This window comes from Aedes aegypti, chromosome 2 (genome assembly GCF_002204515.2).
Source record: "Aedes aegypti strain LVP_AGWG chromosome 2, AaegL5.0 Primary Assembly, whole genome shotgun sequence".
Classification (NCBI taxonomy): domain Eukaryota; kingdom Metazoa; phylum Arthropoda; class Insecta; order Diptera; family Culicidae; genus Aedes; species Aedes aegypti.
In genome coordinates, this window is record NC_035108.1 from 178,361,025 (window position 1) to 178,388,269 (window position 27,245).

The 27,245-nt window shown below is 36.5% G+C and overlaps 4 protein-coding genes across 4 annotated transcripts; 1 reads left to right on the forward strand and 3 right to left on the reverse strand.

Moving 5' to 3' along the window:
- Positions 1-12,537: 12,537 nt before the first annotated feature.
- LOC5571353 (larval cuticle protein A2B) lies at positions 12,538-14,159 on the reverse strand. The gene is made up of 2 exons (XM_021839535.1): positions 13,995-14,159; positions 12,538-12,846 (listed from the first exon to the last, which is right to left on the reverse strand). Exons 1-2 carry the CDS (start codon positions 14,157-14,159, stop codon positions 12,538-12,540), a joined length of 474 nt encoding a protein of 157 aa, XP_021695227.1.
- Positions 14,160-17,599: 3,440 nt separating this feature from the next.
- On the reverse strand, positions 17,600-17,989 carry LOC5571355 (cuticle protein 19). Its single transcript, XM_001659587.2, has 2 exons — positions 17,981-17,989; positions 17,600-17,908 (listed from the first exon to the last, which is right to left on the reverse strand). The coding sequence occupies exons 1-2, from the start codon at positions 17,987-17,989 to the stop codon at positions 17,600-17,602; spliced, it is 318 nt and encodes a 105-aa protein (XP_001659637.1).
- Positions 17,990-19,806: 1,817 nt separating this feature from the next.
- LOC5571356 (cuticle protein 19) lies at positions 19,807-20,195 on the forward strand. Its single transcript, XM_001659588.1, has 2 exons — positions 19,807-19,815; positions 19,887-20,195. Exons 1-2 carry the CDS (start codon positions 19,807-19,809, stop codon positions 20,193-20,195), a joined length of 318 nt encoding a protein of 105 aa, XP_001659638.1.
- Positions 20,196-24,955: 4,760 nt separating this feature from the next.
- LOC5571357 (cuticle protein 19) lies at positions 24,956-25,345 on the reverse strand. Its single transcript, XM_021839536.1, has 2 exons — positions 25,337-25,345; positions 24,956-25,264 (listed from the first exon to the last, which is right to left on the reverse strand). Exons 1-2 carry the CDS (start codon positions 25,343-25,345, stop codon positions 24,956-24,958), a joined length of 318 nt encoding a protein of 105 aa, XP_021695228.1.
- Positions 25,346-27,245: the final 1,900 nt, after the last annotated feature.

The following is a 27,245-nucleotide window of genomic DNA, read 5'->3' on the forward strand; positions in this document are numbered from 1 at the left end:
TTGCTCAAATTTATACATTTGAGTTGAGGATTCCCCGTTTGACCATGGCAATCAACTGATAACATCCCGCAGTGTTATTTATCTGTAAGAGCATCAAAGCTAACAAAGCCATCGGCCCTTTTCAGGGCCATCAAATTAGTGGAAAAGAGTTAAAAGAGAAATATTTCCGACTTTATATATGACTTCTAATATTCCTAAATCAATTTCACAGCTTCATACAAAATTTCATTTGTCATGAATAATTTATGACTAAACATTTTGAGACTGTGATCGCGGACGCTGCTGCAGTGCCGTTGGGGTGAGTGCTCAACATTCCACAACAATTGTAAAATAGAGTGGCATTTCCAACAGCGTCTTTGATGTTCCATATTTTAAGGGAACACTTTGATTAGGAAAATTATCACATGCAACAAAATTGCGACATATTTAGAATGCTTTTGAAAAGACATTCTCATTGAACAATTGTAATAATTTTGGCACCCATGGATCAGAAATTTACCTTCATAATAAAGAAAACTATTGATTATCAATAGCTCTTATTGAATTTTTAGTTAATTTCAACCCTTCCAGCAATTCATGTTCGACCAATTTCTCACGCATTTGCATTCTCCGCAATTTTCAAGTAATTCCAAGCCTAACACATTATTAGCACATACCCATTTCCCAGATTGGTCGATCAGAAAGCGAAGAGCACAAAAGGGAGGAGCATCATCTGCTATTCTGAGGTTATAAAACATGCTTCCTTCGTCGGATTCAGTTTCATTCCATTTCCGCTTTCGAGCTGGTAAGAGCTCCTCCGAACTTGCTCAGCGAGAAGTACCTCGCTGCTAGAAATCTGCTGAGCTGTTAATCTTCAAGCTGCCAATCCAGCATCTGGTTTGTGAAATCGCTCAAGATTTCTAGGTTGACCGATCCGCGCTTCTAAATTTCGACTCGTGGTAAACTTGTGGTCACAGCATCCAAGCTCAATCGGCCCTTTTCAGGGCCAACATACGTTCATAAAAGGGTTTATTGGATGATATTTACTGATTTATCTATAATGATCTAAATATCGCGGTATACTACAATTTGGTTCACATAATTTACCCCACATAATTATATGAATTTGAGAATTTACCGCTGCAGCACCGTCGGACCGTAATAACATCATACTACTCAGCATTGTATGGTATTTCTAACAGCATCGTTGATTTATCATATAATGGGGGAACACTTCCTAAATTCTCGAGTATGGAAATTGAAAAATGTATTAAAATTGCGACAGATTTTAAATACTGTTCAATAAACTGTTTCCTGACCAATTGTAATGAGCAACTATTGATCTGAAAATTTTCTACAGGTTAGTCTATTGCAAATGTCATAGTATATATCAGAACACATTGAACATTGATCAGAAATATTTAAAATTTGCACGAAACCAAAACATGCGTGATTTTAATTGATTGTAAGCTGTTAAAATAATGTTGATATTTTTACTGTCCATACGAACGCACATGTGAATTTTCCAAGATATGTAAATCCCTAACCAAGACATCAACTTCATGTATCTTATCCTAGATTGGTCAATCAGAAGAAGGCGAAGAATACGAAAGGGAGGAGCATCGTCTGCAATACAAATTATGTAAAACATACTATCTTCGACAGATTCGGTTCATTTAAGGGACGAATGACCTTCGGATTAAAATCCCTCTATAACAACAACAGGATTCGGTTCATTTCATTTACACTTTCGAGCTAGTAAGAACTTCTCGTGATAAACACAGTATAGCTAGTAATATTTCTTAATGTGCTTACCACATACTTGCTATAATCTCTTAATTCATCTCGTAGCATCATACAATATCTGATTTATCACGAATAATCGACAATACGACAATTTGAGGATGGTCCGAGAACGCAATAGACAACATGTAGAAAAATCAATTCAGATCAATAGTTGCTCATTACAATTGGTCAAGAAACAGTTTATTGAACAGTATTTAAAATCTATCGCAATTTTAATACATTTCCCAATTTCCGTACTCGAGAAATTTGGAAGCGGGGGCCATGACTGGTCCTGGCTGGAAATATTCGTGGGGAGAAACTCGACCCTTTGCTGAAGGAATTTCATTAACAACTCTTTGGCAAAGCATAAATTTTCCGAGGAAAGTTCTGCTTAAAGTGAACTTTTTCAAAACAACTATTTTTGATTGGAATATTTATCAACAACTCTTTGTCAAGTAAAATCATCCTAAATAACTCTTTCCTCCATCGCCAAACCAAACCATTTCATTGAATTCATCAAGTACAAGAATATGAATGGTAAGGAGAGGCAGATGGTGTATATTTCGCTGGCGTTAGTTTCCAACAGGTCGCCGGTTGGCGCTGACTACTAATCCGTCCACTGAATGATTTTCAGTTGTTGCTTTCGCTTCGTTGCTCTCTGGTTCCGTTCGCTACTCGCACACTGCTGTGGCTTTCACGCGCTCTTCTTTGCTGCTCCGCTGCTTGATCCGTTCGTTATGCCGTTCGATTTGTGAATGAGCTGGGAACAGAACAACTAGTGGTTTTATTTGCTCGAGCTCCGTTCATCGATGGCGAGTGGTGGGGTTCTCGCTTGGTTGTTTCGTCACTCCGTTCGCTACTTGCACGCGATTGGTTATTGCTTTCGCGCTATTTTCGTTGATGGTGTGATTCTTCGCTGAGAAAAAAAAACTGCAACTCTTTTGATTTTTCATGCAAAATAACCAACTTTGATAAACTATATCTCAGTTATTTATGGACCGATTTGAATGAAATTTTCACAGAATATCAGACATAACTTAAATTTTAACATATATTATTGAGTGATTTTTCCAATCACACGTTGAAAAGCAGTAACGGTTTGACTAAAGTGAATTTTTTGACGATTTTTTTTATAATTGACATAACTAAACAGATTGAAGGAATAGCTTCATGGTATCTTCAGCAAAGTTGTAGATTTTGACGAGATGAATAAGTTTGCTGAATATAGTTTTTGTGTAAGGCTATCAGATTTGAAGATAAAAAGTTTTGAATTTTTCGTCGAAAATTACAGTTTAGTCAAACCGTTATTACTTATAAACTAGTGATTGGGAAAATTATTCAAAAATATATGTTAAAACTCAAGTTACATCTGATGTTTTGTGAAAGTTTCATTCGAAAATATTTCCATAAATAACTGAGATCTAACCTACCAAAGTTGGTCATTTTGTATGGAAAATTGAAAAAGTTTCAAATGCATGTGAATATGTTGGGGCCTTCCTTAGCCGAGTGGTTAGAGTCCGCGGCTACAAAGCAAAGCCATGCTGAAGGTGTCTGGGTTCGATTCCCGGTTGGTTCAGGATCTTTTCGTAATGGACATTTTCTTGACTTCCCTGGGCATAGAGTATAATCGTACCTGCCACACGATATACGAATGCAAAAATGGAAACTTTGGCAAAGAAAGCTCTCAGTTAATAACTGTGGAAGTGTCATAAGAACACTAAGCTGAGAAGCAGGCTCTGTCCCAGTGAGGACGTTAATGCCAAGAAGAAGAATGAGAAGATGTGAATAAGTTCTCAGTTTATTCGACAAACCAGCTAAATATTTCATGAATGCACAACAGCAACAGGGTAGCGGATCACAGGGATTTAGTTGAAATCTGGAAACGTAGCTCAATTTTGAAATCTTGAGCGATTTCACAAACCAGCTTCTGGATTAACAGCTCAGCAGACTTCTAGCAGCGAGGTACTTCTCGCTAAGCAAGAGCTCTTACCAGCTCGTAAGCGGAAATGGAATGAAACTGAATCCAACGAAGGCAGCATGTTTTATAACCTTGGAATAGCAGATGATGCTCCTCCCTTTTGTGCTCTTTGCTTTAGGATCGACCAATGTGCCAATAATGTGTTGGGTTTGGAATTACTTGAAAATTGCGGAGAATACTAATACGTGAGAAATTGGTCGAACATGAATTGTTGGAATGATTGACGTTCCCTAAATATTCAATACGAGCTATTGATAATTAATAGTTTTCTTTATTATGACGGTAAATTTCTGATTCATGGGTGCAAAAATTATTACAATTGTTCAATGAGAATGTCTTTTCAAAAGCATTCTAAATATGTCGCAATTTTGTTTCATGGGATAATTTTCCTAATCAAAGTGTTCCCATAAAATATGGAACATAAAAGGCGCTGTTGGAAAAGCCACTCTATTTTACAATCGTTGTGAAATGTTGAGCACTCACCCCGACGGCACTGCAGCAGTGTCCGCGAGTACAATCTAAAATGATTGAGTCATAAATTATTCATGACAAATGAAATTTTGTATAAAGCCGTGAAATTGATTTAGGAATATTAGAAGTTATAAATAAAGTCGGAAATATTTCTCTTTTAACTCTTTTCCACAAATTTGATGGCTCTGAAAAGAACCGATGGCTTTGTTAGCTTCGATGTTGTTACGGATAAATAACACTGCTCGGACCAGCAAAACTCAGGGGGCTTCTGGTATTTGCTCCTAACTGGATTGCTTCTTGACCACCAATGATGATTTCATCACGAGTCGAAATTTTGAAGCGCGGGTCAACAGCTCCTCGGCCGATGAAATTTGCGGCGGCGATGACGATGGCTGGGTGAACGCAAACAAGCGGTGAACCACAAAGCGAGAATGACTCGCCCGACCGTGTTCACAGTTCGACCGCAAATTCACCTGTGGACTGCTTCCTCTTCTTCTTCTAGGCGGCGGCAGCGGTGATGGCTTTAGCTTCGGACGGCATCTTCTCTCGCTCGCTCGACAGTTTGATTTGAGCGAAGCAAGACAAACGGGGGCGTCCTACGCTATCGATGTCTGTGCCTGAGAAGCACGCCCGGTCAGAGCAAGCCGATCTGTCGCCTGCTGTGATGCGAGCCAATCGGAGAGTGAAAAGCAAATGACGTCAAATTTTCTCTAGCCACCCCTATTTATAGATTTGCTTGAAATCAACGTTCTATTTTAAAACAGTTATTAAACTATTTGGACAAGTATGTGGGATTCAGTAAGTAAACGACATGAAGCTTTGATGTCTTATCTTTCGATTGAGGTGCCATTCAAGAAATTTCGTTAAGCCAGCGAGAAGTTATAAACGTTTAAAATATTTCATGCCAGCGTAACGCTCTTGGTTTTGAAATTCCAATTTCACTCCAGTATAGAGAAGAAAGACGTACTTCTACGTCAAAAAGGCGCGCGACCCGAAAAGGAAAAAAAACTTAGCTTTCTTGACGCACTGCCCAGCAGCAAGCGTCAAGGTCGAAAGATCAAACAGAACTCTATAACACGGGTCTTCAGATAGTTTTGACTTATTCCTGAATAAACATGCATTGGTTGTAGGACATTTCCCAGAATGACATTCACCAGAACGCCATTCCCCAGAATGGGACATTCCCCAGAAAAAAATTAAAGGAAATTTTTGGGCTGTTAAAATCCAGGTAAATGGTAAATAGTGAACACAAATAACTGGAAAATTTAGGGAAAATCAAATTTTAGCTTTCATAGCTCAAATTTTTGTTTTTTTTTTTTTTAAGACAAAACTTCCTGTTTGTTGCAGTCTTGAGAAGCTTCAAATTAATAAATCAAGAAATTCCAGTTCATTACAGCGCCAACTATGGTCGCAAGTGTTATTAGAACCGTTTGGACAATTTTCATGTATTTGGATGACTTTCTCCTTACAAACTTCAAGCTCGTAAAAACCCCACCTTAGAGATGATGAATGCTGTTCCGCATCCATCCTCTAATTGATTAAAGTAGTTTGCTGTGAAAAGGAAATAATTACGAACACAATAAACCTAGGAAGAACAGCCAATGTTCAAAAGAAGAGAGAATATGCTATGAAAGCAAAAAAAAACAAATTCCATCAATTTATTTCGTGAATATAAAGAATATTACAGTAATACAAGTGACATAAAATACAATTAGAAAGAACAGCCAATTTTAAAAGAAGGCAGAATAACTATGAATACAAAACAAATCCTATTCTGAGGAATGGAATTCTGCGGAATAGAGTTCTGGGGAATGTCCCATTCTGGGGAATGGCGTTCTGGGGATAATTCTGGGGAATGGGTTTCTGGGAAATGTCGTACAATCCATGCATTATATTTTCAAAAATTGTCTTTTCAACATTGCCCGTTGAATGGATTTTCAGAATATTTTAAATTCATTGCATTACAAATGATGTACCGTAAAACGGGGTAACTTTGATAGTTTTTTCGAAGGAAACTTGAATATTTATGCATGCTGTTTCAAAGAATTTTAATTTATATTTTTAAAACAAGTACTGGCATCCTAGCTATCGATTGCAGTCGATAGATTTCCAAAAGATTTATTTTGAATGGATATATAATTTTTCATATAATCGAAAGTCTGTTTTCTGTTTTGGGGTAACTTTGATAATGAAGTTTGAATCGAACAAACCCAAGTAACCACGAAGCTGTATATGAATACTTTATGTTTGCTCTATAGTGTGCTATCTGATTTTGTTTCAAAGTGACATAATCTTTAAGAGCTTTATAAAGCATAATTAAAGTGGGAAAGGGCCCCACAATAACCAAATTAACGCAATACTTGGCAAAGCAGTTTTAATGCACAAGCCCTACTGAAGCATTTATAGTTGTATTTTTAGGGTTCATGATGTATATTAGCTTAAAATTATGTATATTTAGGGCATGCGTTAAAAGTAAACAAAATAATGAGTCCATTGGCTACCTTGGTTTTCTGTACTATCTCAATGATTTTTTTTTTGTTGGAATCAGGATTCGAACCCACAACTAGGATGATGGTGTGCTGGATGCCGGGCGCGTTGGTGTCCTATGCTAAAGCTGCTGATGTGATAAGGTAGGATAAAAGTTCCTTATAAACGATGCTACTGTGTGTCCTAACCATTACTATTCGCCCAGTTATTACGAATAGAAAGAATTCTCTTTGACGATTGAGCAACAATGATTTCTTTTCCTCAGCAAATGAAACATCAATAGAAAGAATTTGATCACCATTCTTTCTCGTAGAGGAAATAACAGGACTCAATCCACAAAACAAAGCCCTAGCGCATTGAAAAGATTTCAGGGGGTAGAAATTGATCGACATTTCTTCTCGCTCCATATGAATAAAAGAATCTCATAGATGAAATACAACATAACTCTGAACGAATAAATATATCCTTAGATCATGAAATGGGGGTTCGAGATGGAAGAAAGTCATTTCATTATAAAAATTGTTCTTCCATATCCCACAAAACGTAATGAGCGAGGGCGAACGTGCTCGATCGTCTTACTTATTTATTACAGATTCGAGTGCGTTCAATGAGGTTACGTAATCTTGTATGACAGCATAACTGTATATTCACTCTAAACGCTAAACATAATGCTGAATTAAAATAATGCTACAAAGCATTTATAATGTTAATCAAATGGATCATTGCTTGACAGTTATTGAATAAATGCATGATAACATTATTATTGCAAAAAATGTTGACTTTCGATCAAATTAATGCAATGGTATAATGCTTGTGGTTACTTGGGAAATTGAATGAATAACGAACATTTGTAGGGCATTGCATACCTCTAGGCGTTTTCTGACTTAGATTACAAAAATGGTCCCAGTTTGTGAACATGGTTTACGCTAAGAGATTTGAGACCGTATTCAAGTTCTACGATAACTAGGCTGTTAAAGATAAGTGGCCAACTATTCAAAACCACATCAAATAGTGATCGTAGAACAGATTGTTTGTAAGCGTTTCGAAAATGCTAAAATTGTGTCAATTTTCAATATTCGTATAAAAAGCCTCAAATGTTCTTGATTCAAATGAAAACCGCTCTTACATGAAGTGTCATACTAATATTCTTTAGTTTTGCATTCGTTTTGCTTAAGTGATTAACAGAAATTATGATATTTCGCTTAGTATGTGGTGGGTTACGCACTATCAAAGTTACCCGCATTATCAAAGATACCCCGTTTTACGGTACATCCAATATTCGATATGCAGCTTAACAAGCTTTTAAGTATTGCTACTGCGCCTGCCATTTATCTACGTTGGAACTGATCGTTTAATTGCCCTCCGGATTCTTGCGGTTTTCTTCCAAAGAACGGAAATACAAGTCCATCTACATGCGTGACTTTAGATCATCCATCCCAGATTTCAGTTTGCTTAATTAGCGAATATAATTCTTTTGTAGGAGCGCAGCCATGGCTTAATCAATGGTACTAAAATCAAAGTAGAAAAGAGGTTGATTCTGTGGAGGAGTCGTAGGACTGTAAGGCTAAAGTACGTAAATGCGAGCTTGTCAAAAATTTCGGAAAACAAGAATTTACGACCAGTCTAGTGATCCTTGTGTTTGTTCAAAAACTGAACATGAACACGAGAGCAATCAAAGGAACATTTATGAACGCTTACAGAACATGAGCGTTCAAAATGCATCTCTGCTAAGTGTACCATGTAGGGGGAGATCCCCCAGTGCCGGACAGCACCCAATACCGGACAAAGTCGAAACATTGAGAAATCATGGTCCAATCAAGATGATGTATTAGTAGAAAAGAAAGCTATTATGTAGACTAATGTTTGCGTAGAATAACACATCCTTGAAATATGCATGTCTTTTTAAAAAAGTAGAAAAGTTTGAAAATCTTTAAAAAAATTGACGTATTCTCTTAATTTTGAGCGTATTTAGTAATTATTTTGAATATGAAAAAATACTTTAGATCACGCAAGCATGATCGAACATAATCCTTATTTGATAGTATGAATGTATTTTGTACCATAATTGAACTAAATATGGACAAATTACAATTTTCGTTAAGCACCTCCTGTCCCTCAGTTTCGGACAGCTTGATTTGTTATATGATATATTTGTAATTATTGCGTCAGTGTCTCAAAATACTTTCATTTTTCACGGGTTCCTTCGATCATGGTATCAAACATGCAATAAAATTAAGAAGAATGAACATTCAGAACAACATCGTAAAATGTGCTATTTTTCATCATATATGGAAGAGGTTGTTGATAGGCATCTTGCAAACTAAGCAAAACTCATATTATTCTTGTTAATGTTGCAAATGCATTGAATTGGCAATTATATACTATTCCTATAATAAAAAAAAAAAATAAAATGGTGTTCAAATTTACAGATTTTGAGGCATTTCCAGATTGTGTCCGGTATTGGGTGCCACCTTTCAAGAACGATCAATATGGTACTAAAATACATCATCAAAATGCGATGTCGAAATTCATATTTATATTTTCAAATTAATTTTTGTACACTATAAAAATGATAATATTTATCATAAATGGGTAACACGAGCCCATAAAATCAATAGTTTTCGAATTATGAATTTAGTGGCTTAAGTGTCCGGTACTGGGGGATCTCCCCCTACAATGAGCTGATTAGACCGGTAGTCCTATATAAGCTTGAAACATTGACGATGCTCGAGGAGGGCATGCAACCACTTGGAGTCTTCGAACCGAGGATGGAGGGATGCGGCCACGAACCGAGTATTGTGGCGATAAATATGAAATAATGGGTGAAATATTTTCTGTTTAGATGTTTACTTAATAAATAAAATGACGATTTGCACAATCTAAGGTAGCCCACGACACATTAACATTAATATTTTCATGTTCTTTTAATCAAACCGCGCCAAAATCGAAAGTTTATTTTTATCAAAACTTTTATCGCCTAAATAATGAACACAAATTAAATTTTCCTATTTTAAACACAATAACGGCTTACATCAAAAAGGCCCACAGAAACATTGAGATAACCAAAATTGGTGACTGGTTCATCATCCATTCTTTTGTATATGCATTTTTGTTATGCCAAAAAACGAGCCGTGCCAAATGGAACGGCCACTGTAAAAGCTGTCAGCTGGCAAACTGCCTACTGTGATGCTTTTTTATCACCACAAACCGAAATGGGAAACCAAAAGAACAATAATTCCTTTCTTGGTCCCTTTTGCGAGATTTGTTTTAACATAATAAATGTGATTATATAGAAAAGCTTTCAAATGTATGCCGTTATAATTGCTTTTCTGCTAGAAGATCCATCCAATATCAAAGAACCATAAATTTATTGTTTCTTTCAAACATAATCTATTCGATAGAATGATGTTGTTACAATTATTGTTGGCATTCAATTTGGTGATGTTTCAATTATAAATTCCCCTTCTTTCAAATAAGGCATGTTTCTATGAGTTATGCTGTTCAAACAATTATAGGCACATGATCTTTCCGCATTAGTATCACATATTTTATCTTTTTTCTTAAAATTGACGGTTTTGATTGTTTGAAGTATGCACGGTGTACTATATTGAGAAGTTGATATATTCCGAAAACTGACAGGTACTTGATGACGTCATTCCTATCCGTCTCAAAAAAAATTGTGAAAAAAATAATCTAGTGATCTAGATGGTATATGGTACGATAGGAGTGACGTCACATGTTTAAAACCAAATTCAATGTTTACACCATTAAAGAGCCTGCCTTGTTAATTTTTATGTCGTGGTTTGAAATATGTTGTCAAATTTTGCTATACGGAAATATTGATTTTGATGTTGATGGTGTACCAACCAGAAAGCTGAAAGAGCTTTCTTCTCCTTAACATGTCTATTTTGTAATTGATTCATAATTTTACATTCAAAAAGGAACTTCGATAGTTCCCAAACGTTAGTCGAAATTGATTTCTAATAACAAGGAAAAAAAATGCTTATTTGACGTGGTCTTTGCATCCAATAAGATTTATTGAATTTTAAATTGAAAACTCGTTAAACTCGTGTATAAGTATTGTTGCAAGCGAAATGAGGTCACTTCAAAACCAGATAATTATTCATTAACGTTTTCAGTACTGGGTGCAACACCGAAGTTTCAATATTCTCTAACTTCGCTATTCTTCTATCAATTCTAAAAAAAAAAAACATTTGGTGGGAATCCCGGATTGAAGACTAATTTGAAAGGGTATTCATAGTTTTCCATAATGAAATTTTGGAGAAAAACAAGAATCATCAAATAATTAACCTTCGGGCTGTCGCGCTGTTGTACTTTGTACAGCTCAAAGATCATCGTTATTTTAGCTAATCTCGAACTGCAAGGATTAAACAAAGAAAGGTTTTGTGTAACTGAACAGCTTTGACGGAGATGTCATCTTTCTAAGTGGTCATGATCCTGAGATCTGCAAAACAATTGTTTTATGCTCACTAGCGTCACCTGTTGGCAAAATTTAGAATCAACTTACTCAATCAATTATAGCCCTTGAGCCACTGAACCACTTTGCCGAAGACGCCATCTTTCTAAGTAGTCAGGCTCCTGGGATATTCGTAAAACCAAGCGTGTTGTACAAAGTACAACGCGCGACTACTCGCGTTACAAAAATTCGCGCGACAACCGGAAGGTTAATGAAAAGTTGATCTACTTAACAGAATGTCTTGGTAGTGTCATTCTCAAAACACACCCAAGCCGTTCCCATAGGGGACGTTAGCCACAAGGAAGTGACGTTTCAAGTAATACTGTTTAATATGGTATGCCCTCTTCAACATCTAATCCAATTTCTCTCGCCGTTCCCTTACGGTACCTATCCATCTAGTATTCATTGCTTTCTTCTCCATGCTCCCTCTTACTTCGAGCAAAATGGACCGATATGCCGATAAACAAATTCACTTAACAGAATGTATCACCTGTTTCAGTTTGGAGATTATTGTAGTAACTCCGGGAAAATGTTCACCGGATAGATAAAGATACCTGATGGCATTCAAGAGGGACATTTCCAGAACATTAGGCACTAACACCTTTCAACGGCTCAAAAACTACGTTATTGTGAATAAATGTCATGTCATGGTCTACACAGTAGCTCTGACCTGGGAGGGAGGCACAGATACTACACACGAAATATGGAGCAACTTATTTTAAAACTGCAAGATAACTCCAGCTTGCCAACGACAATCAAGGCAGGCTTGGTGAAAATCGCTGGTTTTCATTTGTTGTGCAGCTCTTACTTTTTCTGGACAAACATGATAAAAGGGCCACAGTTTTCTATGCTAATAATCATTCAAAAAAGTGATATGATGCGTATTACAATACTTTTTTTTATTTTTGTCACCTTTGATAATATGCAAAAAATGGTTTGATCAATAACGTGCTTTTATCATGTTTGTCCATTGTTTACGATCTCGGCTCACAGTTCGTGACAGCAGAATCTGTGCTCACTTTGAAGTACACAAAATTTGTATTGGTTTCTCCCTCCCAGGCTCTAACTATTTTAGAAAACTCAGTGAGAGATTCTAACAGGGCTCCAAATGACTAATTTCGGCACCTCTTTTTTCGTTGCACAGATTAAAAATTCCTGATTTTTTTTATCCCAAAGTGCATTGACATCCTCTCAAAATCCTTCCTCTTCTTTTTGGCATAACCTCGCAACCAGACCAACGTAGTTATTTTTCACATGAATGTAGAGTTCGTTGTACAAGATATCCCATTATTATGTCAACATTTCTCTTTATTTTTGGCGGTAATCATTGATAAAAATCTTCGGTTTTACCAGACGTAATCTAGTAATGCTGATCGATATTGGCATAACTCTCACCATGATATGGATGATGAGCATGGCCGATGCGTTGAACATGCGGCTGGAATCCAGTCTTGTGATCCGAGCTGTAGTCAACAATACGATGAGTTCCATCGGCTTCATCCAAAGTGTATTGTCCCTTCACGTGATCTCCATCGCGATGTTCCCATTGGCTTTTGTGATCGTGGGTGTATAAATCTTTCACTCCATATTCGTACTTGTACTTGGGGTAGGTGTAATAGTCCTCAAAGGCCGAAACGACTACGGCAAGACTGACAACCAGAGCGATGAGCTATTCAAAAATTGCAGGAATATGATTAGTGATAAGAATGTCACCGACTATGATTTAAGTTCTCTATGTCACCTTGAACATTTTTTGTGCGTTTTGTGCGCTAAGCTACCAACTACTGAACAATATGGAAGTAAAACTGAAACTGATACCAAGTGTGGTAAAGGATAAAATATTTATACACATTGATTGTCTTCTTTTCTGCAGCCCCTTAATCGTTGGATCGCTTAGCATACATTCCGGCCTATTACACACCTCATCAAATGCAGCTAATTAATTGAAAGTACATGTCTATTTCTGCGCACTAGCTCGGTTTCTACTAACCTTGCTCAGATACCCCCAGGCACTGCCCAGTTTATAGGCGAAAATGGGCGGTGATCAAAACAAAACCATTAGAACAAAACCAAACTCATTTCACTCTAGCGATGGTTTCGAAAAATGCAGCTATAGATCCGTGCGGAAATGTTGCAGAAAATTCTCTCGATGATTTCCGTTTCTCCGGAAAATCTTATGTTTGTTTCTTAGACCTTGTTAACTATTTTTAAAGAGGATTTCCTGAGGACACCGTGAGAATGATTAGAGAATCTTTTTTAAGAAATCTAATGATGTTCGTTCTAAACTAAAGCTTAAGTGAGAGAAGAGGATAGCATTAATTTGATGGTTTTGTTGTGGGTTGTGTACAGTTATGTCTATAAATCAGGTAGTGCCTGGAGCAAGGTTAATGGAAAACTGAACGTTTCGAGCAAAAATAGACAAGCACTTTCAATTAATTAGCCGCATGGCAAATGATGAGGTGTGTAATGAACTGGGTTGTATGTGAAGCGATTGAACGTTTTAGGCGCCACATAAGAGAAGACAATCACTTTGTATAAATATTCTATTCCTTACCAGATATGATGTCAGTTACTGTTTTGCATTGATTTCATTGAGTAGTTAGTAGCTCTCTGCAGAAGAAACATAAAAATGTTCAAGGTGGTGTTACGGACTTAAACCATAGAAGATATCAATCTTCTCACTAATCTTATTTCTATGTGTTTTAATAGCTCATCGCTCTGTTTGTCAGTCTTGCCGTGGTTGCATCGGCCTTTGAAGACTATTATAGCTATCCCAAGTACAAGTTCGAATATGGAGTAAAGGATTACTATACCCACGATCGCAAAAGCCAATGGGAACACCGCGATGGAGATCATGTGCATGGACAGTATACTCTGGATGAAGCCGATGGAACTCACCGTATTGTTGACTACAGCTCGGATCACAAGACTGGATTCCAGCCGCATGTTCAACGCATCGGCCATGCTCATCATCCATATCATGGTGAGAGTTATGCCAATATCGATCAGCATTACTAGACTACATCTGGGAAAATCAAGGAACAAGATCAAGATTTTGGTAAAATAAAGTGAAATTTTGTTATTCTCATTAAATGCGTTATAACATGAAATTTACTTTAACGTGAAAGAACATCTAAATTGTTTCGTAATCCATAATTATTCACCGCTATACTACCCAGGTCAGGTTTGCGTTTTCTTACAAAGAAATTTGCCTTATACTGTTTCTTTCTCGAATGTACGATACTTATGCAGTGACATTCTTAGCAGCTCCAACCTGTTCCTTTGTCCAGCTCTGTCAATTTGTTATTGACACTTGTTAATGTCAGCCATCTATGAAACGTAAAACACGTTTTCAACCGTGTTCAATTTATTTCATCATTGATCATTCTACCACCATCAGACTTGTTTTCGAATTATTCTGTAGCATGAATATTAAAATATTCTGAAGCATGAATATTCTGAAGCGTGAATATTAAAATATTCAACTAAATCTGTATCAAACTGTGTTCAACACATTAAAACCGTAAAGTTAGCTGAGAAATGTTGGCAGATTGTTGGCAGATAACAAGGTCAAGATAAACAGTGAGAAATCGGTATACAACTAGGAGGAAGTTGAGTTTCTAGGATATAAGCTCAGTTTTAATAAGGTAGAGCTACTTCTAGACAATTCCGAAGCAGTCAGGAGATTACCGATCCCGCACCATTTAATGATTCTCAAGATCAGCCTATTTCATCGGAAAGTTCATTCCCAGGTTCGTTCATAGCTCGTCCGCTTCACAGGCTACCAAGGATGGAAAAAAACGCCTCTAGCAACTAACAACATAGTATTTGAATGGTCTAAGAGGGCCGTTGCTCTTGCAGAAGCATGATTCGAACAGCTCATCACGCGTGCATAGTAAGGATAAATAGAGCATCTGATGCACTGTTTGTCGCGGGACAAACCGTTTGTCGGATGTTGTTACAAGTCGCGATTAACATGAATCAGAACGCGTTTACGGCATAATTTTTCCATACCCGATTGACATTCGAATCTTAAATGACATACACCAAGGTAGATCGCGGAAAAAAAAACGAAAAAATTCCCCAAAAGTGATGACTTTGGTTTGCGAACAATTGATCGTTAGCAAACATGCCGAGCGATTCATTTGTCGCAGAGCGGAGTTTGTTGTTAGGACTTGACGACTAATGGTTAATCGTAGTTACCGTTTTGATTCGAATCCCGGACAGCTTCAAATTCCGGACACTCTACTTTGTATGGGAAAGATTTCACTCGAAATGTTTCAAAATGCGCCGTCGAAAAGTTCCCAATTTTAAAGATGATTTTTATAAACAATTCACATAGCAATCCATGAAAATTTACAATGTTCAATTAGTTTTGACGTCTTTCTAACGGTTAAGTGCGTTTAATTAATTATTTGACTATTCTGATTGTGTTTTTCAAGAGCTGTCCGGAATTCGAATCAAAGTGTCCGGAATATGAAGCGAAAGTGTGGTTGTGTCCGGAATAAAAATCATGAAGAGGCCGAACATTTTTATTGATTAAAGTTAATTAAAGATGTAGAATCCGAATCTTCACCCACCATTCGAATTTTTAGTGTTTGCAAGGCCTGATTAAGCTAAAGTTTTTTACAGAACGATTCAATTTATATGTGTAGTGATTAGTTGTACTTTACTGAAGCCTTAAGTGTCCGTAATATGAATCAAAACGGTACTATGATCGCACGATAAAGAACAACCGCGATGCATAATTTATTTTGCCATGATCACTAGATTTCCATCCTTGCAGGCTACTCAAGAAAGAGAAAGAGTTTAAGTGGGGTGATGAAGATCAGGAAGCATTCGAGATGCTTTTAGCAGACAGCAGAACTCTGCCATCCTTAGGCAACCAAATCGGCTAGGATAGAGAGATGACTGGAATGACTCCAGGTTTTTGATTTCACAGTGGAATACACCAAGGGCTCAACACTTCCGCATGTCGATGCGTTGAGTAGGGCGTATGAAGAGAAAAACGGGATCAGTGCCCTTGAGAGCCCGACCAGAGATGACCAGACAGTCCAGGATGACACAGAAGCTGTTGTGGTCAATATCCATGACCGCCCGAGGAGGAAAGAATAACTCGCAATAACTTATGCATGCCATATTTTGGTATTATACCATAATTAGATATTGTTCAGTTGTCAATACCTCATTTTGGTATTACAATGGTATTTGAAAAAAATGTTTAAAACAATTAAAAATACTTCATTTTGGTATTCGGTAGATATTGAGGACTGCTGGAGGTATTGAACTATTTTTGGAATAAATCACTTTTATATGAAAATCCATCACGTATTATTTAGGTATTACAATACTTGACCTAATTATCAGCTTGGTATTTGTAGAATATGCAGAAGGTATTATTTGAGGTATTTTACCTCTTATGCAGGGCTCATTCATACCTCATTCAGGTTGTAAGTATTGGAAATTATCTGGTATGGAATACCTCAATTTGATATTAGTCAGTAGTTATTTTCTTCTGCTCGAGCGTAGTTGCGATGCTCGTCTAAAAATAGTTATGAAAGCCTATGGGAGTGACCTATTTCGCATACGGACGTTTGGCATAACGTACGTTTCGCATAAATCAATTTCATGCAAGAACAGGTAGCATTTTAAAGAAGCCAAATATCCATTATGTCAAACGTCCGTATGCGAAAAGTCCTTATACGAAACGTCTTTATGCGAAACGTCACACCCGAAGCCTAAAATGAGACATGGAATAGCGCTCTAGGTATGTCACCGATGGAAGCCACACAGTCCGAAAATTGGCTCGGACAGAGAAAGTAAATATATGAAGCCAAGCTACATGGAAAAGAATTAGGAACATATCCAAGGTTCAAGATACGGTGATCATCAAGAAGAGCCAACAAGACTAAAGACGGAGCCCATGTTCGAGGCAACGGGAAACATTTTCCAAGTATTTGAAAACGATACATAATTGGTGAATTGTCCAGGAAAACTGCTTAAGCGACATGCAGTACAGATGACGATCGCTTAGTGCAGTTTTGAGGGGGCATGTTAGGTATTCTGCCTCAGACTATTAAACAATTGGAAAATAAATCCCCAAAACCCTGAATAGTAGGTCCCATCTTCTATCAAATGGAATGGAATATATGACACTAGTTGGCTTGGAAATTAATCAACGGATTTGAACGATTATTTCTTCGTGTTGTCCGTCCAAAATGACGTTCAGAAAGAAATGAGATGCTCTCGAACAGGTGGTTATAATGAACTAAGTGATAGACTGTTCTGAATTACGAATTACTATTTAGATGTTCTTTCACGTGACGGAAAATTTCATGGATTAGCGTACTGAATGAGAATAACAAAATTCCACTTTATTTTGCAAAAAATTAATTTTGTTCCTCGATTTCTCGAGCTGTAATCTAATAATGCTGATCGATATTGGCATAACTCTCACCATGATATGGATGATGAGCATGGCCAACGCGTTGAACATGAGGCTGGAATCCAGTCTTATGATCCGAGCTGTAGTCAACAATACGATGAGTTCCATCGGCTTCATCCAGAGTGTATTGTCCCTTAACGTGATCTCCATCGCGGTGCTCCCATTGGCTTTTGTGATCGTGGGTGTGCAAATCCTTAACTCCATATTCGTACTTGTACTTGGGATAGCTGTAATAGTCTTCAAATGCCGATGCGACTACGGCAAGGCAGACAACCAGAGCGATGAGCTATTAAAACATTACAGGAATACGATAAGTGAGAAGGTCAACACCATCTATGATTTAGGTTATCTATATTACCTTGAACATTTTGATGCGTGTCTTGAGATTAGTTGCGAACTACTCGATAGTATGAATGCAAAACTGATACTGATGACGTTCTTGGTAAGGAGTAGAATATTTATACAAATTTATTTTCTTCTTTTCGAGAGCTCTGAAACTTTTCAATCACTCCGTAAACCATCCGGCCAATTGCAAACCTCGTCAAGTGCCATGCGGCAAATTAATTGAAAGTACATGTTTGTTTTTGCGTGCTATGTTCCGTTTTCTATATACATTGCCCAGAAGATACTGCTTAGTTTAAAGGCAGAAATACACGAGGAGCAGAACAAAATCGGAATAAAAAATATTTTTGGAAATATTTACTACCTTCACTTATGATTGAATTAAAAATCGATCATTTTGATGAAAGTGAATTCCGTTTTTTTATTCACTGCTCACACTGTTATGGCTCACGTAGTTACGAATATAAGTAACTCTGTTCCACATGTAGTTCAAATGAAAATTACCCATAATAGTGAGACCACTGTAAGTGGCAAACCATATTTTTTAAAGAAATGTTTCCCATTTTCTCATGGCCATTTGTTTAAACAAAAGTTTTGATAATAAATCTTCGAGCTGTATAGTGGAATACCCATGAGTAAATAAAAAAAAACCGAATTTAGTACGATGGATCAGAGATCCATTAAGAGTTCAGATCGATGAAAATACTGTGCTCCATGGAATTTCCTGTTATAGTGCTATATTCGGTTTTTAATATACCTAAAAAAAATAATTTTGGATGTATCAAAGTCTTTGGTCAGTGGCGTTATAGGCACAAAATTTTATTACATGAAATGGATGCTACAAAAATACGAAGAGCTATTTAAGTATTCTTAAAGTGAGAAATTCATAAATAAATAAATTCTGATTAGACTACTAATCTAGATAATAAAAACATTCGTTTCTTTCTTTTGATTATAATGATAATCTACGTATAAGGTTGAATAATATATGAACTTATAAAGAAATAAACGGTCAAAATAACTTACTGAGATACAGTCAACTCTTAACAACTTAAGAAATCATCGACATAGGGAGAGTAATCGAGATGTAGACCATCGTGATGTGGACAGTCGACTGTATATTTCTAGCCAAAATTGTTGGACCACTTCGATTGCGAAAATCATCCTTTGAATTACTGCTCCATCGTTAAATGTACACCTTTATAAGAATGAATCAAAGATTTGTGGATAGTGAATACTGAAATGTATAAAAGGGTATTTCATATATAAATACGAAAACTGATTTTTAATAACTTCTAATACGTGTACTGGCGTTATCTTACTTTAGATATATTACTAAAAATATTCATTCACTTATTTTAATTTTTTTTTTTTGAGATCATGTTTATTAGACAGCAGTTCTTTGCATCATTTTGTCTATGGAAATTTGATCAGTCTGTCAAGCAAGAGAGAATATGTTGTAAGAAGGTTCTGAAATAATTTATTCGAAACCTATGCTAAAGTGAAAGGTGAAATCACCATTAAATAGTTTTTTTCTTCTCATTGTTTTGTTATGATCATCGTGCATTTCTGACTATGAACTAGAAGGCCCTGCTTCTAGGCAAGGTTAATAGAAAACGGAACCTAAAGCGCAAATATAAACATGCACTTTCAATTAATTAGCCGCATGGCACTTGACGATATGTGGAATCGGCCGGATAGTTTGCGGAGCGATTGAACTGCTTTTGAGTTATATAATAGAAGACAATCAATTTGTATAAATATATTGATACATATCAAACATAGCATCAGTTTCAGTTTTGCATTCATATTGTTGAGCAGCTCATATCACAAGCGCATAAAATGTTCAAGGTGATGAATGACCAGAATTGAGAAAATATATTAATATTATAGCTAATCATATTTCTACAATTTTTGAATAGCTCATCGCTTTGGTTGTCTGCCTTGCCGTAGTCGCATCGGCATTTGAAGACTATTACAGCTATCCCAAGTACAAGTACGAATATGGAGTTAAGGATTTCCACACCCACGATCACAAAAGCCAATGGGAGCACCGCGATGGAGATCACGTTAAGGGACAATACACTCTGGATGAAGCCGATGGAACTCACCGTATTGTTGACTACAGCTCGGATCACAAGACTGGATTCCAGCCGCATGTTCAACGCGTTGGCCATGCTCATCATCCACATCATGGTGAGAGTTATGCCAATATCGATCAGCATTACTAGATTACATCAGGAAAAATCAAGGAGCAAGATCAATTTTTCGGCAAAATAAATTTTTTTGTTATTTTCATTAGATACGTTATACCATGCAATTTCCTCTAACGTGAAAGAACATCTATTTTTTTTACGTAATTCATAATTTTTTATCTCTTTACTACCCATGTCGGACTTGCTTTTACAAAGATATTTGCCTTATAATGATTCTTTTTGGCATGTGGCATGACATTGTTCTTCTGTTCAACTCAGCCATTTGGATCGCATGCGTTGAAGATGCGTTGTCAAACATTTTCATTTTATTTAATCATTGACTTTTTTACCCTTATCGGACACTTTTTTGAATTGCTCTTATAATGCAACATAAATTTTACAATACTCAACCAATCTGTATGAGATTATATTCAATTTTGACCGTCAAACTGCTAAGAATTTTTTTTATACTCATTAAAATAAACTCTTGCACAAGCTAGCATTCGATACTGGAAAAATACAACAGGTTGACGTTCTAATGAATATTTGTTTATTTCCTCACCATATCAATACGCTACAGTTTTTTCGAGCCGAACATTTAACTTGAGTTACATGAAATGTTTCAAATTTTTAGAGAATTGGAAAATTTATAGCTTAATGATTAATTCAATGTTTACTCAACTTAAGAGGAAAATAACCGTCATCGTTTTGCAAATTTTCAAAACCAGTTTTTGCTCAAAATTGAAACAATCTTCATGAAAATCTATCATTGCATTGCGCTTACTATCTGTAATGCAATGGTAGGTTTTCATGAGGTTCACTTGAAATTTAAACGAAAAAACTGGTTTTTGGTATTCGATGATTGCTGATGCCTTAACCCACTTGACCACTTCATCTTCATTACCCCTATTTTCAAATAGGGTAGCGGAACCTATTATAAGTACTTTTTTAGTTTAATGGCAGGGTTTTTGTGTGCAAACTTTGGATTCCATATTTTGCAATAAGATGTACATTATAAAAAGTATTGGACAATGTGACTGAATTCCAATAGCTTTCGAAGCGAATTAGATTAAATTTCCACAGCACTACAGAAATAACATTACATAATATCAACGTATTTTTTTTTGTTTCACGCTTGCGTAGGTAATCCAGGTATGAATTTGTCAAAACATCACACAGGATTAATCTCAATACCTAAAATCCTATATAAAAAGTGATTGACTACACTTTTTATTTAAAACAAAATCTTTTAATTTGCTCGAAATATAAAAACGCTAACACATGAATTTCAAAATTCACTATGTTCTAACCGTGATAAGTGTTGAATCCGAAGAAAAATATATTGAACCTACATGGGTCCGTCCATTAATTACGCGGTCATTTTTTAACATCATCTCCCCCCACCCCGCAGAGTGGTTTTGGCCATTTTGCCCTCCCGCCGCCTTCCTATGACCACGTTGTTGTTTATAAACGAAATATAGGGGGAGATCCCCAGTACCGGACACTTAAGCCATTAAATTCATAAATCAAAAAATATTGGTTGTATGTGCTCCTGTTACCCATTCATGATAAATATTATCCTTTTTATAGCATAAAAATAAATTTGAAAATATAAATATGAATTTTGACATCGCATTTCGATGATTTTTTTCAGTACCGAATTGATCGATCTTGAAAGGTAGCACCCATTACCGGACACAATCCGGAAATGCTTCGAATTCTGTAAACTTGAACATCATTGAATGTTTTTACTATAGGAATGGTATATAATTGCCAATTCAATGCATTTGCAAAATTTACAAGAATAATATGAATTTTTCTTATTATGCAACATGTCCATCAAAAACCTCTTTTATAAATTATGAAAAAAAGCACATTTTACGATGTTGTTCTGAATGTTCATTCTTCTTAATTTTATTGCATGTTTGATCGACAGGATCCATGAAAAATGAATGTATTTTGAGACACTGGTGCAATAATTACAAAGATAGCATATAACAAATCAAGCTGTCCAAAACTGTGGGATAGCCAAAATTGTAATTTGTCCGTATTTAGTTCAATTATGGTACAAAATACATTCATACTATCAAATTAGGATTATGTTCGATCATGCTTGCGTGATCCAAAATATTTTGGCATGTTCAAAATAATTACTGAATAGGCTCTATTTTAAGGCGATACGTCATTTTTTATAAGATTTTCAAACATTTCTACTTTTTTAAAAAAGGCATGCATATTTCAAGCATGTGTTATTCTATGCAAACATTAGTCTCCATAATAGCTTTCTTTCCTATTAATACACCATCTTGATTGGACCATGATTTCGGAAGGGAAGTAAAGCCGTTGGTCCCGAGAAGAACTAGCCCAGGGTTAAAAATCTCGTTAATAAAGATGAAAAAAAAAAATTCTCAATGTTTCCACTATGTCCGGTATTGGGTGCTGTCCGGTACTGGAGGATTACCCCCTAAAGTTGAAAATTCAAATACAAAACTCACTTACTTGTACTGATAGTTCCAATCACCATCACCAACAGATTACTTTTTAAACTATTGGATTCATCCATAACTGTTAGTAAAGTGCGAATTCATGGATGATTACGGGAAATTGTTGGATCCTTCTTTTAGTTAATGATTCAACATCCAAGATTTATCGGAGGGTTGCTCTAGGAATTTTTCTTTAAATTTGACCTGAAATCCTTCAAGCAAATCTTCCATAACATTTTCAAATATTTATTCAAGATTTGTCCAATTCATCCCAAGTTCGGTGCATATTGTGTGGATTGGGAATCCCGGGGGGAATACTATGAAACTCTCAGATCGTGATTATTTGGGCGACACTCCTCCTATGTTTTAATTAAGCTTTAACGATGGGGTGTGATATTGTTTAATTCTTAGATTCGTCATTCAAAATTGACTCCGAAATAATTTATTTTATGAATTTCAAGCTCTGAAACAATTTAGAGAATTTATTTTAAAATTTTGAAAACAATTTAGATTCGGGTCATCACAGCGTTGATGAACGGTAAATTAAACTGAATAGTTTATCCATATGGCACTCCGCAATTTAATAACAGCTGTGCACGACACACTGAAATTACTCAAATTTATAGTAAAAAGCGAGCTGTCATTATGTTATCTCTCTATCAATTAATAACAACATAAAATTATGATGCTTGCAGTATTTTGTTTATTTTTTTTGCGATTTAGAAGTGCGAAAAATGTAAAACTGTGCTTTCATACTCAGAAAAAGTTTAAACACAATTTGACAATTTTTACAAAAATTTAAAAACCCCATCGTTGGTTGAATCAGTTGGTTGACGTAGAAATGGTGTCCACATAAAAATATTAATAATAAGCAATAAACAATGTCAATGTATTACCAACTAATTAATTAAATTACAATTTCACGATACGTTACATACAGCAATACGTTCATGTAATGCTCATTAGGCCAGTTCAAAATGTTAGCGTTAGCGTTAGCGTTAGCGTAGTTACGGAATACTTCGTAGATTGGATACTAACAATATTCATGTTTTTTCTTTTGATAATCTTATCTAGAATGCCTTCAGGAGCAAGGCTAGGGAATAAACCATGATTCAATCTTAAACAAAAATACCAAAATCATGAATATTACTATTCCCGGCCACGCCCATCTTTACCGTAACTTGGGATTGGGGAAGGAAATGTTGATGCAGCACTTACTTAACGAGAGGCCTCCGACTCAGCGACACCCTCATAAGTGCTACGGAGTTGAGGGTTGGGAGGGGTATTAGGTCATCAGGATTCGCCTGAAAAGCTAGCGATGAACCCAGAGCATTTGTTGTTTAATTGTTTTCAATTTAATCTCTTGAATGCCGGCATTCAAAAGAGGAAAGATGATTGATTTACAGAATGAAGAATTTTTTCGCGTAAAAATAGTCGATTACGCGTTCAACGGTATTAACGATCTACTATTTACCGAGTAAAGCAGAATAGATCCCTCCAGGGTCATCTAAGAAAGGTTTATGAACTTCGCGAAGCGACCGGTTGGAACAGGTAAAATGAGGTGCGGCAATAAACAAGAAACAAAAATTAAAGCACCGTTAGTTCCATAATATCCGACGTCCATGTGAGCATAAACGGAAACCGCAGAAACAGGTTGCACTCCAAAACGTGAAAATCTGATCTCAAAATCGTTACGTCTGATTCGGGGTTTCTGTATAAAAGGAACGGACTCACCAAATGCTTGCATCCTCCGGAAAAAAGTTGCTTAATCCCCCTCCGTCACGCCGGTCAACGTTCATCACACTCTTCGAAGTACTGGACTGGAGCAAAAGCTGCAAACCCCGCATCTACTATCCTTATTTTATTTTTATTTATTGGGGTTTGCAACCGAAAGTTGTAAATTATTCTCACAGGTTCACAAACCGAATGCATTCGATTGTTTTCAACGCGACTCTGAACAACACAAAAACGCGGAAGAGGAATAATTCAATGCCGAAAGGAAATTTCCACTCTTTTCCACTTTCACGAAGAACAATTCTAAAAATTTGAAACGATTGAAACATTCGCACTATTTATAACAGAAAAATTGTCCTCATTAGGCCAGTTCAAAATGTCGTCCAGAAAGGAATGACTTGATTCTCGATCAGGTAGTTATAATGAACCAAAAGATAAACAATTCCGGATTACGAAACTATTCAGATGTTCTTTTACGTGAAGGAAAATTTCATGGAATAACGTATAGGAAAAAATTACACAATTTCACTTTATTTTGCCGTAAAATTGATCTTGTTCTTTGATTTTTCCATATGTAATCTAGTAATGCTGATCGATATTGGCATAACTCTCACCATGATGTGGATGATGAGCATGGCCAACGCGTTGAACATGCGGCTGGAATCCAGTCTTATGATCCGAGCTGTAGTCAACAATACGATGAGTTCCATCGGCTTCATCCAGAGTGTATTGTCCCTTAACGTGATCTCCATCGCGGTGTTCCCATTGGCTTTTGTGATCATGGGTGTACAAATCCTTTACTCCATATTCGTACTTGTACTTGGGATAGCTGTAATAGTCTTCAAATGCCGATGCGACTACGGCAAGGCAGACAACCAGAGCGATGAGCTATTAAAACATTACAGGAATACGATAAGTGAGAAGGTCAACACCATCTATGATTTAGGTTATCTATATTACCTTGAACATTTTGATGCGTGTCTTGCGATCAGTTGCTAACTAGTCAACAGTATGAATGCACAACTGAAGCTGATTGTTAAAGGGTAGAATATTTATACAAATTGATTGTCTTCTCCTCTGCAGCTTTGAAATTTTTCGATCGCTTCGTAAACCATCCGGCCGATTAAACACCATTCTAGTGCCATGCGGCAAATTAATTGAAAGTACATGTTTGTTTTTGCGTGCTATGTTCCGTTTTCTATAAACATTGCCCAGAAGATACAGCCTAGTTAAAAACAGAAATGCACGAGGAGCAGAAAAAAATCGAAATGAAAAATATTTTGAAAGTATTCGCTACTTTCACTTACAATTCAATTAATAATCGATCATTTTATTCAAAGTGAATTTCGGTGTTTATACACTGCTCATACTGTTATGGGTCACCTAGTCACGAATTTTACTTGTTTTTAATTATGAATCGTGGTTTACTGCTAACCAGCCGAGTGGAAGTTTAACAACTACCGAAAGTTAAACATTACATATATTTTGCTATTGGATTAAATGGACACATTGATGTGAAGTTTTGCGAAAAAGTTACACGTCTTCTCAGTGAGAATCGAACTCACGACTCACTGATCTCTAGTTAGGGCGCGTTACCCCTACGCCATGAGAGGACTCATGAACGCAGAAGTTAACCTGAATTCGATTTCAGCTCAATAATCACGTAGTCCTGTTTCGCAAAGTGCACCTCTTTCGGAAGAATTAGATGCCCATCCAAACACAACGCTTTCAATATATATATCCAATGCCTAGCCCGAGAGCGCATTGTTTTTTATGTATGGAAATAGCACACTACACTAGGCAGCAACTGCGCTGGCTGAGGTTTCTATTGTGTGGGCTTCCAATGAGTCGCGACGTTCTCAAACGACCGGTTACGGAACATGAGTCCGTTGCTCGATAAATACTTGTTTTTAATTATGAATCGTGGTTTACGGCTAACCAGCCGAGTGGAAGTTTAACTACTACCGAAAGCTAAACATTACACATATTTTGAAATTGGATTAAATGGACAAATTGATGTGAAGTTTTGCGAAAAAGTTACACGTCTTCTCTGTGAGAATCGAACTGTTATTATGTTAATTCTTCCGAAAGAGGTGCACTTTGCGAAAGAGGACCACGTGATTATTGAGCTGAAATCGAATTCAGGTTAACTTCTGCGTTCATGGGTCCTCTCATGGCGTAGTGGTAACGCGCCCTAACTAGAGATCAGAGAGTCGTGAGTTCGATTCTCACTGAGAAGACGAATATTAGTCATTCTGTTCCACATGCATTTCCAATGGAAATGATCCATTATAGTGGAAGACATATAATAGAGAGACCACTGTTAGTTGCAATCCATAAATTACGTGGTAAATTTTCTAGAACTTTTCCCCTCCCTCTCATGATCCTCTGTCCAAACTAAAATTTTAAATGTTGTGTAAGTCGTGGGGGCCTTCCTTAGCCGAGTGGTTAAAGTCCACGACTACAAAGCAAAGCCCTGCTGAGATGTCTGGATTCGATTCCTGGTCGGTCTAGGATCTTTTCGTAATGAAAATTCCTTGACTCCCCTGAGCATATAATATCATCGTGCCTGCCACACGATATACGAATGCGAAAATGGCAACTTTGGCAAAGAAAGCTCTCAGTTAAAAACTGTAGAAGTGCTCATAAGAATACTAAGCTGAGAAGCAGACTCTGTCCCAGTGAGAACGTAATGCCAAGAATAAGAAGAATGAGAAGAATAAAATGGACCATGGTCTTTGGTCATTATACGTACAAAATTAAATTATAAGAAATAGATGTTGGAAAAACACGAAGCACTATTTTAGTGTCCTCAGAGTGAGAAGCTCAGAATAAACTACTAATCTAGAAAATATTAGCATTCGTTTTT